Genomic DNA, 18751 nt, shown 5'->3' with positions numbered 1-18751 from the left:
AAAATTGAACTGTGTATAAGAATATAGATAAATAGTAGTATAGTGTTGTTAATGTAAAGTTATTTATATATGCGCCGTATGATGCTGTGCTGAAAACTAGTACTGTAATTGGTAATTTGTAAATTCTCGCCTTTGTCCATCGAGCGTTGGATTAATTAACTTGTTATGTATTGTCCCGCTGAAAATGATATTACTTAACAGAAATATGGGAACAACAACAACAACAACAACACACACACACACACACACACACGCACTCACACACACACACGCACATACACGCAAACAAACGCACAAACTACTAGACATAGCAAAGGTGAATGAAATAGCTGTAACGTTAGAGTAACTGTAGTGAAGAGTGTCCATTATATGAATACATGTCCAGGCTAGGTATTAAGGATAAGCGGACAGAAGTAGAAAAAATAAAAAATAAAAAGACCCATGAAGAAGGATGCTCCCCGCCAAACAAAAAAAAAAGAAAAAAAAAGGGTTGCAGCAGCCTGCATGCAACTGAGGTCAAAAAAAAAAAACAAAAAAAAAACGATCTGTAACTTTAAGCATGCACAGATCTTGTATAAGCATGGGGCAAACATTTTGATTTTGTCGAACATGAAAAGAACTTTTCACAATCTAAGGTAATTTCGAATGATGCGATTACAAACATGAAAAGTTTTTGCAATTAGAAAGAAGTGTGTATTTTATGAATTTTTGTCGAAAAACTAAATTTGAGCCAATTGGGGAAGAATTATTTTAAATCCGGTAGTCGCCTCCATAAACTTGTATATATGTCACATAAGACGTTTTCGACGGACATCGTGTCATCTTCGTTCTTGCAAGCATGCTGAGACTTTCGCGTGCATGCAGTAGGCCTAACATACGACAAAATGTGTTTTCAATAGAGCTCTTAAGCATGTCCAAACCTTGTGAATGTCTAGTAGTTAAATTAAACAGCTCATTCGCATGAAGAAAAGGGATCACAATGATTCATTTATGCACAGAATGCAACTTGTCCAGTGTCATGCGATGTCTGGACGAGATACGAATGGACTGATTTTGTCACCCAGAATCCTCAAAGGCATGTGAGCACGCACTAGCTCTCAAAAAAAAAAATTAAAAAAAAAATAAAAATTATGCTCTTTGCGCTTGACACATTTAAAATTCAAACACAGTTATACAAGCATTTACATCTACATTCATAGTCAGCAACGCTTGATTAAAAGCATACACCATCAAACATACATTACAACAGATTCTTCCACTAATTAAGTAATAAAAACATGAATAAAATAGGTAGTACAAACAAGGAAATACCAGCTGAATACCCTTAATCAAACAGAACATGTTATTAATACTGAAAAACAGCCCTAAATGTGTATACACATTATCACTAAAACAACAAATACACTACATGTAGCCTACTGATGGACTGAGAAAACAAAATCAGGGGTTGTATTTCTTGAAGAGGTGCGTTTTAAGTGCTCGTTTGAATGCTTGGGGTTTTGTACAGACGAAGAACATTTACAGCAAATGTAGACGACACCAGTTACTAGTTGACGTCGACGAGTAGAAGACGAGTGCACATGATGTATACTGAGCGGACACGTTTGATTATTACATGAGACCATTCCAGTTTAGTTTAGAAAACAAATAGCCATGTTTGAATAAAAGGTTGTGAGTTACCTCTGAACGACATTGTCGTGATTCAGCACGATGTAACTGACAAGGGCGTCATCTGTCATATTCTCTTGGCCCGGAAAGAGGGTCGTCATCGCATTGTTCATGGCGTCAGTCGTTGTCTCGTCCCCTGCATGATTTGAAAGCACATGGACACGTTTTTAAACGTGGGGCGTCAGAGAGAGAATTGAATTGAATTGAATGGAATTGTTTTCGAGGGTGACATAATCCGCAATACCAACCTGTTTTTTTTTTTTCTTTATCCGGCTTACTACATAACACATCAATATAATCAACATGTCCAGCAATCAACAAGACATTTTAAATGCATTATATGATGCATTGGCAATGATGGAAAATTATAACGCATTTTGTGTTTGCCTAATAAATGCTCTTTGTGCATTGTCTAGAATCATATGGTTCGATACAATCAGAGAGTACTAATACTTTAACAGCTACAAGACAATTGTACGTACAAGTTGTGCATTGTGTAGAATCATGTGGTTCAATACAATCAGAGAGTACTAATACTTTATCAGCTACAAAACAATTGTACTTACAAGTTGTGCATTGTGTAGAATCATGTGGTTCAATACAATCAGATAGTACTAATATTGTAACAGCTACAAAACAATTGTACTTACAAGTTGTGCAAGAGAGACAGTGTGACAAGGGTCTTGAAAGTTGGTTCATTGGTTTGTGACTTAAATACATCAGGAATGGAGTTCCACATAAGGCCCCACGAATATGAGAGACTGAACTTGTACAGGTCAATTCTTTGAGTTTGAATAATCCATGTGTTTAATGCTATTGATATATTTATTTTGTAAATTTGAAGCAATGAGTTAAAAAGCATTCCCTGACATAATTGTATATATTAATTATTACACCTTTGTTATAGGAAAATCCTAAGTTGATAGGAAGAAACTGTAATCTTTTATAATCATACGTGGAAAGAGATGTATTTTTAAAAGAATTAATTTCTATCTTTCCTTTTTTTTTTTTTTTTTTTTTTTTTTTTTTTTAAATCTCAGTTGCATGCAGGCTGCTTCAACCCTTTCTTTTTTGCCTTTTTTTGCTTTTGTTTTTTTGTTGTTGTTGGCGGGGAGCATCCTTCTTCATTGATTTTTTTTTTTTTTTTTTTTTTTTTTAAGTAATGTTTTTACTATAACATTAACAAATTTCTATCTTTCCTTGTGCGTGGGTTAGAAACAGTTTAATCTTTAAAACCTTATATATATTTTTAAATGAGCTTTTGCAAAGCGTTTTGATTTTGTGACTGAGACAGGTTGTTATCAATGGTTATTCCCAAGACTTTATGGCTTTCGACTTTGGTTACATCTTGATTTCATATTTGCAATGTCGGAAATCTAGATGAAAGATTTGGTCGTTTTTATCTCGTGGTTAGACGCATGCATTTAGTTTTATTTGGGTTCAGTGACAAATGGTTTAGTTCTGACAATTCTAGCAATCGATTAGGGGAATCTTGGGGGATTTTTTGCTATTTCAATAGGATATTGGTGACCGGAATGAATTGTGGTATCATCTGCCACAGTGTGCACATGTATTTTACAAATATTGGAAGGTCGTTATAATAGATTGAAAATAGTAACAGACCAAACATAGAACCTTGTGGTGCTCCAAACCTTTGTTTACAAGAGTGTGATTGGTTAAAAAACAAAGTACTTTAGATTTTAACATGTAACCAGATATAGTTGTCAATCAATTAGGTCAAAAGTCAACAAATAGCAGCACATAACAGGTTATTGTTAATTGGTTAGCCATTGGTCAAATACATTGTTTCACATGAGTGTTTTGGGGTTAAACCTGTTTGATTTTTGTGCATTAATTTATTGTTTTCAAAGTGTAAAAGAACGTGCTTATTGGTATGTTTAATATAAAAAATATAAAAAATAAATGTTGTTAATGTGTTTATTGAGAGAGACAAGACAAGACAAGACAAGACAAAATCTTTATTATCGAGGGTAATAGATAAGCAAGAATATTGCTTTTTTACATCCAGCCCTCGCCCTAATATAGGGTCAACAAGAACAGAAAACAATAAAATCAAAGAACTATCACATCAAACATCAGAGAGAGAGAGAGAGAGAGAGAGAGAGAGAGAGAGAGAGAGAGAGAGAGAGAGAGAGAGAGAGAGAGAGAGAGAGAGCGAGAGAGAGAGAGAGAGAGAGAGAGAGAGAGAGAGAGAGAGAGAGAGAGAGAGAGAGAGAGAGAGAGAGAGAGAGGGAGAGAGAGAGAGAGAGAGAGAATTCTTCAAGCATTTTCTTACACATCTTTAAACAAATGCGTACATTTTTCTTTGACTCTTTTTCACTCGCACGTTTTTCAGCGGGATGCTCACAACTGAAAGAAAGAGGGCGCTGATCACTTGTAGTCAGAAAGACAACGCTGCTCATCGGTTTTAACCAAGCCATCATCGGCTTAGATTTATCATTTTAAAAGCTACGTTTACATGACGGTTAACGAGAAAAGTACAGTGACAGATACAGTCACAACCCGCAGCTATGCCAACAGGCAGATATCCGTACCACACAGTGACACTGGCAGACCCTCCGAGACAAACTCTCGGTCCGAGCACGTGACGACCACGCTCCGTTTCGCACTGCTGAACTCCACGCTGAAGACTCCGTCCTTCCTCAACACAGCAGCTGCCCTGGACTGGTCGTAGTCTGCGAAGTCCACAACGCACTCAGAGCCCTCTTTTACCTGCCAGGGGTTGGTGGTTCTGTTTTTGCCGAACTGTATTGCAGAAAGAGCATGCGTTAGATCAGGACACAATATTGATATTGGCAAGTCTCGTTCACATTAGCGTGTTTCTCACGAAGTTCAACAAAAGTTCTTCTGAAACATCAAAGCGTAAGCTTCCGTTATAAAAGAGGGGAACAGATCGTGTCTTATTATACACAAATCGGTTTAGCACTATACATTTCCTGTCGGTTAATTAACAACATTAACCGCAACACTAAGCATCATTATAATCGCCAAAGCCATCATCATTAACAACAACAACAACAACAACAACAACAACAACAACAACAACAACAACAATGTCAACCCCATCACCATGATTACCATTGTCACCACTACCACCACCATACCAACAACAAAACAACATCAACATGATTACATATCTATCCGATAAACGACCACATGTCTATACTTGTTCCACTCAGTAGACAACTACATTTATTTAAATCTATTTAAAGTACCATTCCGTCTCCAATGAGGTTAGCTGACCAATACAATCTTTTCGTGTAAACAGCAATACGAACTTGATGAAACACATTCACACTAACACTCAACACCTTTGAATGGCAAGCACTGTAACGGTTACTCGTAAAACTGTGTTTATTTACGATTATTCTTTTTTAATCGCTGTCTCTGTGTTATAAGTAGGCCAGTGAGGTGCAACAAGATAAATGTCCATGTTTATGTACAATGAACATGGACATTGAAGTTTTCTTACGTTATCTAATCTTATCTTATCATATCATAAATGTGTGCTCGATCAGTTTCTGTCAAACCCAAAGTAACTGCTTGGAAGTGTGAAGAGAATCAAATTATTATGACATAACGATACCACCGCGCATCAAGTTTGATCATCGTGCCCAACTGCGCCAGAAGTCTGACAAGAGTGATTATGCTTTGATCACCCTGTGGCACAAAATCTCCCTTTTTCTGAGAAAAAAAAACCTGACTCCAAAAGAAAAGTAAATAAAATACGCACACACCTCGTTTCAGCGGATATTTAAAGTAATGTTCTTATAGTTCGTGGTCATGAAATATCTCGCTAAAGCTCAAAATGTTCATGATCAACTAACTTCGACCATTCTGTTGAATATCCACTGAGACTCGGTTTGTAACCCCTAGTTAAACGTGCGGCTAGCAGATGTGTGTCTATGGTCATTCCAAACCTTGTCCAGTCGTCTCACTGAGGTTCGTATCTTCACGAATTCACTGGTATTAGCGTTGACCACTTTGACCCACACGGTGTTCGGGGAGAAACGGTGACTGTCTTCCTGGTCTACCGCGCTGCCTGGAGTGACCTTGACCCGGTAGTCCACGCACGTGAAGTCCGCGAGACGATACTTACATGGAAGCTCCACGTCCGTTGTTTCTCCGTTGAACATTGTCAGTGTTCCGTGACGTCTAATGGAGCATGCTTTCTCGTCTGAGAGAAATCATAGAAAGGAAAATATTGAAATGGAAACATTCTAAATTTGTGTTGAAGTTACATTGGAAGTCCTCTGTACCATCTTGTTTTATTGTTATGGCTCTTATCTCTATTTCACACATGCACGCCTAACACAGAACAGGACAAGCGTGTTGTCTCTCAGCATTTAGTGGATAGTCATATGTACCGTTGACATGGACAAGCTACATGTTGAACAGTCATTGTTGTTGTTTCTAAGTATTTGGTGAACAGCCATGTACCGTTGACATGCAGAAGCTACATGTTGACAATGGTTGTTGGTTTAACTACACCTACTTTTAAAATGTATTAACTCGTCAATTTCTTTAGTCAACAACTTTAACTGGTATGCTCTTTCAAAACATTGTGTTTTCGAATTTGGGGTTAGACTCAGCAGTACGAGGTTTGAATAATTGAGCGGTAGCAAAACGCACCCGATTTAAACCCTTGAAAACTTGTTCCTTTTAACATATCTATAGGTCGGAGATGGCAAAATAACCCCCATATCATCGGAGACTTAAAGACAGCAATGTTAGCCAGGTACAGGGCAATCCCCAAACAGGCAAACGTTCGGAGGGGTTATTTTGAACACATGAACTCAAACTGACTTTAAAAAAAAGAATCCCTTCGTGTTTAACTCACGCTTGCAAGTGGTGCGCTCTATTGTCCAATGACACGAAGGCAATCCTCCGTGGGGGAGACCCATTGTCCACTATATGACCTGATCATGGATAATCTCAAGTAATTGTACACCAAATATGAAGTAGGTCGTTCAACAGTGATATCAGTGTTTTTATTGGTTGCATTTCTGGGGGTCAACTTGAGTGTTAGGTATAAAGAGAACCCATGTTAATCATACCTGCCAATGAGAACTCAAAGGTGACAACACTGACGAACAGCACCAGAGGTAGGAACAAGGCTGATGACAACGGCATCTTCAAAGTTTGCTGCAAATCAGATCTGACAACAAAGTGGCAGTGCAATCAATACACCAAATCACCTTAACTAGGAGAGCAGCTGTTATCATTTGTGTTCACTCGAAAATGTCACAGTAAATGTAACGCTACTATAACGTTTGTAATGTCAAAAATTGGAGTGACGTTTTCACCCTAAATGTCCGATTCAAACGCATGTGACGTCACGCATATTATACTTTTGTATTTTCTTTTTTTTTTCAATTTGCCGGTCGTTTTTTAATTTTCACAAGTGAATTTGGACATATCTGCTTCGGTGCATGAGGGACGCTGACTGGCCCAAACACGCCCGTGCAAACCGAAACGTCTTTCCCTTGAGCAGATTACTGACAGTCACGTGCAAATTAAAACGTCTTTCCTTTGAGCAGATTACTGACAGTCACGTGCAAATTAAAACGTCTTTCCTTTGAGCAGATTACTGACAGTCACGTGCAAACCGAAACGTCTTTCTCTTGAGCAGATTACTGACAGTCACGTGCAAACCAAAACTTCTTTCTCTTGAGCAGATTACTGACAGTCACGTGCAAACCAAAACTTCTTTCTCTTGAGCAGATTACTGACAGTCACGTGCAAACCAAAACGTCTTTCCCTTGAGCAGAATACTGACAGTCACGTGCACATCAAAACGTTTTTCCCTTGAGCAGATTACTGACAGTCACGTGCAAACCGAAACGTCTTTCCCTTGAACAGATTACTGACAGTCACGTGCAAATCAAAACGTCTTTCTCTTGAGCAGATTACTGACAGTCACGTGCAAACCGAAACGTCTTTCTCTTGAGCAGATTACTGACAGTCACGTGCAAACCGAAACGTCTTTCCCTTGAGCAGATTACTGACAGTCACGTGCAAACCGAAACGTCTTTCCCTTGAGCAGATTACTGACAGTCACGTGCAAACCGAAACGTCTTTCCCTTGAGCAGATTACTGACAGTCACGAGCAAATCAAAACCTCTTTCTCTTGAGCAGATTACTGACAGTCACGTGCAAATCAAAACGTCTGTCTCTTGAGCAGATTATTGACAGTCACGTGCAAATCAAAACGTCTTTCTCTTGAGCAGATTACTGACAGTCACGTGCAAATCAAAACGTCTTTCTCTTGAGCAGATTACTGACAGTCACGTGCAAACCGAAACGTCTTTCCCTTGAGCAGATTACTGACAGTCACGTGCAAATCAAAACCTCTTTCTCTTGAGCAGATTACTGACAGTTACGTGCAAATCAAAACGTCTTTCTCTTGAGCAGATTACTGACAGTCACGTGCAAACCAAAACGTCTTTCCCTTGAGCAGTTTACTGACAGTCACGTGCAATCTTCTTCTTCTTCTTCTTGGCGTTCGCAGAGGTTACACAATCAGTCCAGCACTGGTGATAAATGTTGTCGTTTTCTCCAACTCCTGTCGACTGCCGTATAGTTTGGTCTGCAAGGGAGTTGGTGACGGCCACACTTCTTTTCGTTCCTCATCTAGTAAGGGACATCGCTGTAAGATGTGTTCCGCTGTTTGGTCCTCTTGACCGCAGGCACAGGTTGGTGATGGCGCCAGCTTGAACTTTCGGTTCATGTGAGCATTGAGCCTGTTGTGGCCAGTACGCAGCCTGATGAGGTTGACTTGCTGCTCTCTGGACATTGTGTGGTAGTCATCTCTGTTTGTCCTTGGCCTCATCAATGCCTTGATGATTGTCTTCTGCTCACTAAAGCTGACACTGTTTTCAGGTTGGTCTTCCACGGCTCCTTCTTTTGCCAGCTCATCTGCCCTTTCATTTCCTGGTATCCCACAGTGTGCTGGTATCCACTGGAGGACAACTCTTCTGGTTTGTCTGACCATCTGTAATGCTTTGGCCAGCTGTGGGAGTTTGTCGTTCTCTAGGGCCTGAAGGACTGAAAGGGCGTCTGAGAGGAAGACAACTTGGTAGCAAGGGTCTGCGGAGTCCTGAACGAAGGAGGCGGCCTGCATGAGAGCTTCTGCTTCTGCTTTATAGTTTGTGCAGTGTTTGCCAGTGGCAACGCTGGATGTAGCTGTATGCCCCCCAGGGAACTGGATGAGAATGCCTGCACCTCCATTGAGCACGGCGTTAGTTGCTGATCCATCGGTGTATACATGGATCCACGCCTCTTTTGGGTACTGTTCGTCGATCAGGGCTAAGGTGAGTGCCTGTCGAGCTGTGTCATTCTGATCTTCTCCTGAGGTAACATGTGGAACACTGGTGCAGATCTGGATGCCTGGTTTCTCTGTTGCCTTGGGGGTTTCCTCTTCTTCTTGAGTCAGAGGTAGAGTGTTCTGTGGAAGGACTTCCCTGTACTGTCGAGAAAGTCTCTTGCTCTCGTGTACAAAACTGCTCCGTTTAAGCCGGTTCTTGGTGAGGTTGCTCAGTCTGTGCTTCATGGGGTGGTCGGGTAGGCACTTGAGCTTCTCGGCCTGTACCATAGTCTTGGCTTCTCTTCTCTGAGAGAGGGGTTGGATGGTGGTAAGCTTCTCCATTTCCTTGATGGGCGTGGATTTCATTGCACCGGTGATGAGTCGGAGGGCCTGGTTTTGCACACGGTCAAGGGTCTGCAGGTTTGTCTTGGCTGAGGTTAACCACGCTGTGGAGCCGTACTCGAGGTGGGGTCTGATTGTTCCCTGGTATACTGTCTTCAGTATCTTCTCGTTCGCTCCCCAGGTGGTACCTGCCAGCTTCCTGAGTATGGCTAGCTTGCGCCGGGCCTTCGTTTCTGCCTGTACAATGTGTGGTTTCCAGGTCTGCCGTCTATCAAAGGTGACACCAAGGTACGTTGCTTCTTCATCCTCTCTCAGAGGAGTTCCACCAAGCCTAATGGTTCCGGCTTTCTGCTTTGGCGACAGTGTGAATAGGGTGGTGGAGGATTTCTCCTTGTTGATGGAGACGCACCAATCTTCTGCCCATGCGTTCAGCCTATCTGCCGCTTGCTGCATTCTGTAGGTGGCAGTACTTGCATGCTCCTCCTTGCACCAGATCACAAGGTCGTCTGCGTAGAGAGCAGCTTTGATCCCCTTGGGCATCTCAGACACCAGATCGTCGATGAAGAGAAGGAAGAGTGTGGGGGAGAGGACTCCGCCCTGAGGGACGCCATGACGAAGGAGGAACTTCTTGCTTTTGGTCTGGTCGACGTTAACTCTTGCCCTGCGATTATAGAGGTAAGAGCGAATCCACTGGTACATGTTGCTGGACACGCCTTTCCTCAGCAGTTTTACAAGGAGTCCATCTTTCCAAACCTTGTCAAAGGCCTTCTGAAGATCTATCCAGGTGACGAAGACCAGCTTCTGTTCCTGAAAGGCATCTTCAACTTCTTGCGCCAGGTAAGTGACCTGATCTTCAGTGCTGCGGAACTGTCGGAATCCAGCTTGTTCAGGGGCGAGGAGGTTCCTGGATTCCAGGTACCACCTGAGGCGCTCGTTCACAATTCTCTCCAGGGTCTTCACAACACAGCTGGTGAGGCTGATTGGGCGATAGCTGGTGGCCTTCTTTGGATCCTTCCCTTTTTTTAAGATGGGGATCATGATCGCTTCTCGCCAGAGTTGTGGTAGCGATCCTTCTTGCCAGCTGCTGTTGAAGACCTCGAGTAGCTTGTTCTCTGCTGCACTACCAAGGTGGGTTAGCATCTCGTTGGTGATGCCGTCTGGGCCAGGGGACTTCTTCGCCTTTGACTTTTTCAGAGCTGAGTGCAGCTCGTGGAGTGTGAGTGGTTGACTCATGGCGTCCACTGTCGACTGTCTGGCAGGTCTCTCTCTTTTCTCTCTTCTTGCTTCTCTCTGTTTCTCGGGGCTAACATGGAGGTTGCTCTCAGCTGCATAGCTTTCAGCAAATTGGTTGGCAGCATGCTTTCCAGTTAGCACCTTCCCGTTCTCTTCTAATGTGATCTTTCCTCTGCTGGTGTTCTCATCATTCAACTGCTTGGTGAGCCTCCAGAGCTTTCTGCCATCCTTCTCAAGGTTCAGAGAGCTTGTTTTCTCTTGCCAGCTTCTCCGTCTTGCCTGTAGCTTCTTTTTGAGAAATTTGGCTTTGGCTTCCTGGAGGCGGATGTTGTTGTTTTGTGACGGGTTGACTTCTGCTTCCCTTCTGGCGTCTGCCAGATCATCATCCAGTTCCTGCAATTCATTGCTCCAGTAGGGCTTATAGTCTCTCCTGGCACCCCTGGGAATGGACTCACGCGCTGCTCTGAGGATGCTCATATTGAAGTCCTTCGCCACCATATTGATGTCTCGACCCTCGACTCTGATGTCTTTGGTGAGTTCGCTGGTGCGGTGTCTAAAGAGGAACCAGTTCGCTCTTTTGTAGTTCCACCGTGGGAAGGAAGCTTCAGTGCAGGACTCCATGCCCAGGGTCAAAAAGACTGGCCGATGGTCACTTCCACCTAGCTGTTCTCCGACCTCTCTGCTGGTTAGCTGGTGCATGTCTTCCGTGCAGAAGGCTAGGTCAGGAGTTGATGTAGTGTGCCATCTTCTGGAGTAGAATGTAGTGCAGTCAAAGGGACTGTTCAAAAGGATGAGACCTTTGTCGTCCTGCCAGTTCTCCACCTCTTCTCCTCTCCGATCCAGGTGGTCATATCCCCAACTCTGTGAATGACTGTTGAAGTCACCCACCACAATGAAGTTGGAGGCCTTTGCGGGGATCGTGTCAAGGGCGAGGTGTCTATCATTGGGGCAGTAGAAGTTGACAAGATGGAATTCTGATGTCTTCGTCTGGATTCGAATCACCTGATATTCGGAGTCCTCCATGTGCGTTTCTATCAAACAGGCATTGATGTTGTTCCTGATGAGGGTCAGGATTCCTCCTTTGCTTCGGTCTGTTCTGTCGGACCTAAGGCATTGGTAGCCTCTCACTTTGAAGGACTTTTGGGGTGTCAGGTGCGTCTCCTGAATACAGCAGATGTTGATGTTCTTCTCATGCAGGATATGCTCCAACTCTGTCTTCTTGTTCAGGATACTTTCTGCGTTCCAGTGCATGACCTGAAAAGGTCGCTGCTGACTGGGTTTCTTCCTGGTTGTGGTGGTGCCAGTCACTTTCCTCCCGCGTCCCCTGGCGTGACAAGACGGACGGGAGGGACCTCCAGTAGTTGGGGATGGGTCCCTTTGAGGCATGGGACCCGACGCTGCTCCACCCTGGGGGGTTCTCAATGGGCGAGCGCCATTTCCATCTGTGCTGGTTGATTGTGTCATCATTTGCGTAAGTGCGTGTACCCGTGGTTTGTTAGAATGCGCCGTGCGGCCCGGGTCCTCCGTCTTCAGCATTCGGGGTTTTCTGTCGGGGTTACCTCACCCTTAGCTCATGGCCCGTACGTCCTACCCTGAGAGCACAGGGGGGAGGATTTTCCGGGATCCCACCCGGAGCCAGTTTGGTCCGCGGCCGCAAGCGGCTGATCTCCATATCTGAAGACCGTTCCCCTATCCGCCACCCGGGGACGCGCTGGGTTGGGGGTGGTCGCCCCACTGAAAATCCCACACTGGGTTAAGAAAGATCAGCCTGTCCCAGTACGTGCAAATCAAAACGTCTTTCCCTTGAGCAGATTACTGACAGTCACGTGCAAATCAAAACGTCTTTCTCTTGAGCAGATTACTGACAGTCACGTGCAAATCAAAACGTCTTTCTCTTGAGCAGATTACTGACAGTCACGTGCAAACCAAAACGTATTTCCCTTGAGCAGATTACTGACAGTCACGTGCAACCGAAACGTCTTTCTCTTGAGCAGATTACTGACAGTCACGTGCAAACCGAAACGTCTTTCCCTTGAGCAAATTACTGACAGTTACGTGCAAACCAAAACGTCTTTCTCTTGAGCAGATTACTGACAGTCACGTGCAAATTAAAACGTCTTTCCTTTGAGCAGATTACTGACAGTCACGTGCAAACCGAAACGTCTTTCTCTTGAGCAGATTACTGACAGTCACGTGCAAATTAAAACGTCTTTCTCTTGAGCAGATTACTGACAGCCACGTGCAAATTAAAACGTCTTTCTCTTGAGCAGATTACTGACAGTCACGTGCAAATCAAAACGTCTTTCCCTTGAGCAGATTACTGACAGTCACGTGCAAACAAAAACGTCTTTCTCTTGAGCAGATTACTGACAGTCACGTGCAAACCGAAACGTCTTTCTCTTGAGCAGATTACTGACAGTCACGTGCAAATCAAAACGTCTTTCCCTTGAGCAGATTACTGACAGTCACGTGCAAATCAAAACGTCTTTCTCTTGAGCAGATTACTGACAGTCACATGCAGTCCTGTGTGCAAAGCAATACTAGATTGTGTTAAACATTGAGCTTGTGGCACAAACATGAAAAATGACTATCGTTTGCCTTTCAACATATTTCTTAAAAAGTCCTTTAATATTTTTGGTTTAACAAGAGTAATTAGTGTGTTTTTCACTGTTTTGAATGTATGTTACTTTTGATAACACAAATACTGGGCTCTTTTGTTTTGTTTGTGGTTAACACAAATCAATAATGATATGACGGGCGCAGTGGCTTGGTGGTAAGACGTAGGCCTCCTAATCAGTAGGTCGTGAGTTCGAATCCCGGTCGCTGCCGCCTGGTGGGTTAAGAGTGGAGATTTTTCCGATCTCCCAGGTCAACTTATGTGCAGACCTGCTAGTGACTCAACCCCCTTCGTGTGTACACGCAAGCACAAGACCAAGTGCGCACAGAAAAGATCCTGTAATCCATGTCAGAGTTCGGTGGGTTATAGAAACACGAAAATACCCAGCATGCCTCCCCCGAAATCGACGTATGCTGCCTGAATGGCGGAGTAAAAACGGTCATACACGTAAAAATCCACTCGTGCTAAAAACGTGTGAACGTGGGAGTCTAATCCCATGAACGAAGAAGAAGAAGAAGAAAAAGAAGAAGAACAAGAATAAATCCACTTTGTGTTTGACATAACACCGATAATCAATGTTTCATCATATGCGTGGATGACATGACAACATCTTTCCTCTTCCGTTTAATGTATCAGGTAAAGTATTACAATGTGGAATCGAATTGGGTTTTTTCTTTCCAGTTAAGGTTTTCTGACATGTCCTGGTAAAGCCTATGCACTGAAACAGACACTGACTCGACAATGAGAATGGTGGGCACGTTGCTTGGGGACGTGTGCTACACATTTAAAGAAGAAAATCTTCAATATGTAAACCATCCTATTACTCACTTTGTTTTGCTTTTGTTTCTCTCACTATGTTTAGTTCATTTCAACACGTAAACATTGAGAAAGAAAGACACAAATAATCCTGAATTAATTAAACTTCCCAAACTAATGTCGACATGATTGTGCTAAACTGATACAGAGCAATTAAATACTAAGCAACGGAACACTTACAAACTAGAAGGCTGGGCTCCAAGAAGAGAGATGATGTGGTCGCTGTGGGCCGAGATATTTATACAGCTACATCTCCCTGCACAGTGGGGTTTTTTTTTCGCCAGCTCAGCGTGTATCGTCTCCTGTCAGGCCATTGGTTAAGCTTAGCTGTTGCTACAACTAAAACACTCCTCCCCCTCCCCCACCACCACATTCACTCTCCTGTCACGCCATTGGTTGAGCTAAATGCTCACTCAACAGTTGATACAGCTGAAACACTCATCCCCCTCCCCCACCACCACATTCAGTCTCCTATCACGTCATTGGTTGTATCTCATATAATCCTTTTTTTGTTGCAATGATTGAAGAAACATGCCAGTTAATGAAATCACACACACGAAACCGTCGATGTAGTTGATGGTTTGTTTGAATATATTATGCATTTCTTTATGATAGTAAAAACTGTCTGAAACTATTTATCGGGCGTGATTATGCCGTCCAAATGTTTTTATTTTTATTTTAGATAAAATGCACACACAATATGAAGTTCTGCCGAGTACACGCATCAATGACGAAGAAAACTCACACCATAACATGTTGGCCACAAAACAATGAAATATACAAACAGGTGTTTACTCCCCTAATGATTCATAATACTTCCAATCAAATAATCAACTGCATCGAAGATTTTGTGTGGGTAATTTCATGGACTGGCAAAGATGGTCACCCATCCATATTTCTCCAATTAAGCTATATTATGGACGTGAGTGGGTGTTGTTTGTGGAAAACATCCCCTGTAGACTTATGTTTTAATTTACAAGTATGTCGTCCAAATGTGTTTACACACAATCTGCTGCCCTGCCGATTACACTCATCACCGACGAAAAAAAACCACACATCATAAAATGCCCCAAACAATCAAATATACAAACAAGATTTTACTCCCCGAAACAAATGCATAATGCATCTCATCAAGTCATCAACTGCATCGAAGGTTTTGTGTGGGTGATTTAACCGACTGGTAAAGATGGTCACCCATCCATGTTACGCTATATTATGGACGTGCACAATTACATCCCTTAAAAACCGCAATGGCATCAGACACTTGGTTCAACGTTAGATTGCAAGTCTACCATCGTCATTGTTGACAGTACCAAAATCACATCTATTTTTATGTATTCCTTATCAGACTAAATCCCCTTTTTTCATTGAACAATTATCTGAGACTGTTTTCATTAATTGTGTTGTTTATTTTTCATTGATACACCCTTAAAAATAATCCTCAGTAAAACCACATTAAAAGGTAAAGGTAAAGGTATTCCCATAACCATCTGGTCGTAGGGGAGAGAGATGTTAGAGATCTCCACTTTTCTGGGGGCCAGCTTTTTATGAGGGCGGTGCCCATCTCCTCTCCCTCGCTGCCTTTGCCTTCCCCGGCCCTGAATAGGGTCAGGTACCCATTTCCAGCTGGGTGGACTGGAGAGCGCTCGGAAAAATCGGGTATTTGTATTTGTATTTGTCCCCGAGTGGGGGACGAACCACGACCTCCAGCGTGAGAGGCGAACGCTCTAACCACTGCGCCACTCCGCTCTCTACAACCACATTGCATTGGACAAAAAAAGTGTAGGTCCCAGGGAGATCATTTGAATTTTTCTTTAAACACTAAATTGATATCATCCAAGAATAAAGATCAAGAAAGACAACATCAAAATAGCTTGAACATTGTGGCCACCGGAGACCCACCTGAACATTGTGGCCACCGGAGACCCGCCTTAAGTTTTATGTAAACGTTAAAATGATGTCATTAAGTAGAACTGTCTGGAAACTTTGAGTAAACATGGAAATGCCAACCTCCCAAGATTGTATTGTTTTGTGTATGTGTGGGTGTTTTTGTGAACACGATATTCCGTAGGCGTATGGTTTAATTCCACAGTTATGTAGTCCAAATGATTTTATATTTTAGACAAATTCTCACAACATGTGCAGCTCTGCCGAGTACACGTATCACCGACAAAGGAAAACAAAAAAAACATAACATGTCCCCAAACAATCAAATATACGAACAGATTGTTACTCTCCTAAACAAAAGCATAATACAATATATCCAATCAAATCATCAACCGCATCGAAGGTTTTGTGTGGATGATTTAATCGACTGGCAAAGATGCTCACCAATCCTTGTTTCTCCCAGTAAGAAATATTGCGGACGTGCACAGTTATATCGCTTATAAAGCTCAACAGCATCAAACAAACGAGCAAACAAAAGAATAAAAAATTAATAAACTGCTCATGCATATATATGTGGGAAGCATCAACCACAACAACAAAAAAACACCATAAAATGCCCCCATACAATCAAATATACAAACAGATTTTCACTCCCCTTAAAAATCGCAGAATACATATCATCAAATCATCAACCGCATCGACGATTTTGTGTGGATGATTTAATCAACTGGCAAAGATGGTCACCCATGCATGTTTCTCCCATTAGGAAATATGATATGATGGACGTGCACAGTTATATCGCTTATAAAACGCAAACTCATCAAACAAGCATGCCAACAAAAGAACAGAAAATTAAAAACCTGCTCGTGCAGATATGTGTGGGAAGCATCAACCACGAAGAAAAAAACCACCATAAAATGCCCCAATACAATCAAATATACAAACAGATTTTCACTCCCCTTAAAAATCGCAGAATGCATCTCATCAAATCATCAACCGCATCGACGATTTTGTGTGGGTGATTTAATCGACTGGCAAAGATAGTCACCCATCCATGTTTCTCCAATTAAGCAATATTATCAATCAATCAATGACGCTTATATCGCGCATATTCCGTGGGTACAGTTCTAGGCGCTCTGCAATGATGCCGTGTGAGATGAAATTTTATACGGCCAGTAGATTGCAGCCATTTCGGCGCATATTTACCTTTCACGGCCTATTATTCCAAGTCACACGGGTATAGGTAGACAATTATTAACTGTGCCTAAGCAATTTTGCCAGGAAAGACCCTTTTGTCAATCGTGGGATCTTTAACGTGCACACCCAATGTAGTGTACACGGGGGGAGGGTTCGGACACCGAAGAGAGTCTGCACACAAAGTTGACTCTGAAATAAATTTCCGCCGAACCTGGGATCGAACTCACGCTGACAGCGGCCAACTGAATACAAATCCAGCGCGCTACCAACTGAGCTATATCCCCGCCCCAAATTATTGACGCGTGTGTGTGTTTGTTTTGTGGAAAAAAATCTCCTGTAGACTTATGTTTTGATTTACAAGTATGTCGTCCAAATGTGTTTACACACAATCTGCTGCCCTGCCGATTACACTCATCACCGACGAAAACACACGCACCATAACATACCAAAAAACAATAAAACATACAAACATTATTTTACTCCCCGAAACAAATGCAGAATACATCCAATCAAATCATCAACTGCATCAAAGGTTTTGTGTGGGTAATTTAATCAACTGGCAAAGATGGTCACCCATCGTTGTTTCAATTAAGCAATGTTATGGACATGCACAATTCTATACCTTAAACAGTGCAAAGGCATCACACAATTAAACAAGAAAAAGAAAAGAACATCAATTTAAACTGATTAGGTTTTTGACGATTCTTGGGTTCAACGTTAGATTTCAAGCCTACCAACATCGTTGTTCACAGTCCAAACATCAGTTCTATTTTCATATATCCCCCATCAAATTAAAACAACTTTTTATTGAACATAAATATATGACTGTTAGATATACTTAAAAATACCCCTCAATAAAAACAAAACATTATGAACAAAAGACATTGCGTCCAAGGGAGATAATTTGACACGTTATTTTGTTTAAACACTAAGTTGATATTCTCCAAGAATAGAAATAAGAAGGACAACGAGGTATAGCTTAAGCATTGTGAACAGAGTGTCGCCTCAAGTTTTATGTAAACGTTAAAATGATTTCATGAAATAGAACTATCTAAAAACTAAGAAATAGGAAACATGATTATGTCCCCCTCCCAAGACTGTATTGCTTTTAATTGTCTTTTTGTGTGTGTGTGTGGGTGTTTTTATTGGGAAAGATATTCCGTAGGAGTTTGGTTTAATTCCACAATGATGAAGTCCAAATGCTTTTACGTTTCAGACACATGCACACAAGTGCAGTTCTGCCGAGTACGTTCATCCCCGATGAAGAAAAACACCCCCCATACAAAAATCAAATATACAAAGAAGATTTTACTCCTCTAAACAAATGCATAATACATCCAATCAAATCATCATCCGCAACGAAGATTTTGTGTGGGTAATTTAATCGACTGGCAAAGATGGTCACCCATCCATGTTATCCCCTTTGCACTATATTATGGACGTGCATAATTATATCCCTTAACAAGTCGCGTAAGGCGAAAATACAACATTTAGTCAAGTAGCTGTCGAACTCACAGAATGAAACTGAACGCAATGCAACGCAGCAAGACCGTATACTCGTAGCATCGTCAGTCCACCGTTCATGGCAAAGGCAGTGAAATTGACAAGAAGAGCGGGGTAGTAGTTGCGCTGAGAAGGATAGCACGCTTTTCTGTACCTCTCTT

The 18751-nt window shown here is 42.1% G+C and overlaps 1 protein-coding gene across 1 annotated transcript in view; it reads right to left on the bottom strand.

The window, feature by feature from the left end:
- Positions 1-14213, bottom strand: part of LOC138947807 (uncharacterized) — a 29004-nt gene extending 14791 nt beyond the window's left edge. Inside the window, exons 1-5 of the mRNA XM_070319365.1 lie at positions 14184-14213; positions 6747-6847; positions 5610-5866; positions 4224-4434; positions 1681-1804 (exon numbers count right to left, since the gene is read on the bottom strand). Of these exons, the coding sequence (XP_070175466.1) occupies positions 1681-1804; positions 4224-4434; positions 5610-5866; positions 6747-6822 (668 nt within the window). The 5' untranslated portion in view covers positions 6823-6847; positions 14184-14213. The remainder of the gene's footprint in view (positions 1-1680; positions 1805-4223; positions 4435-5609; positions 5867-6746; positions 6848-14183) is intronic.
- Between the last annotated feature and the right edge of the window lie 4538 nt (positions 14214-18751).

Source organism: Littorina saxatilis, linkage group LG14 (assembly GCF_037325665.1).
Source record: "Littorina saxatilis isolate snail1 linkage group LG14, US_GU_Lsax_2.0, whole genome shotgun sequence".
NCBI lineage: Eukaryota > Metazoa > Mollusca > Gastropoda > Littorinimorpha > Littorinidae > Littorina > Littorina saxatilis.
Note: the sequence above shows the minus strand (reverse complement) of the source record. Positions and strands in the feature narration are given on the sequence as shown.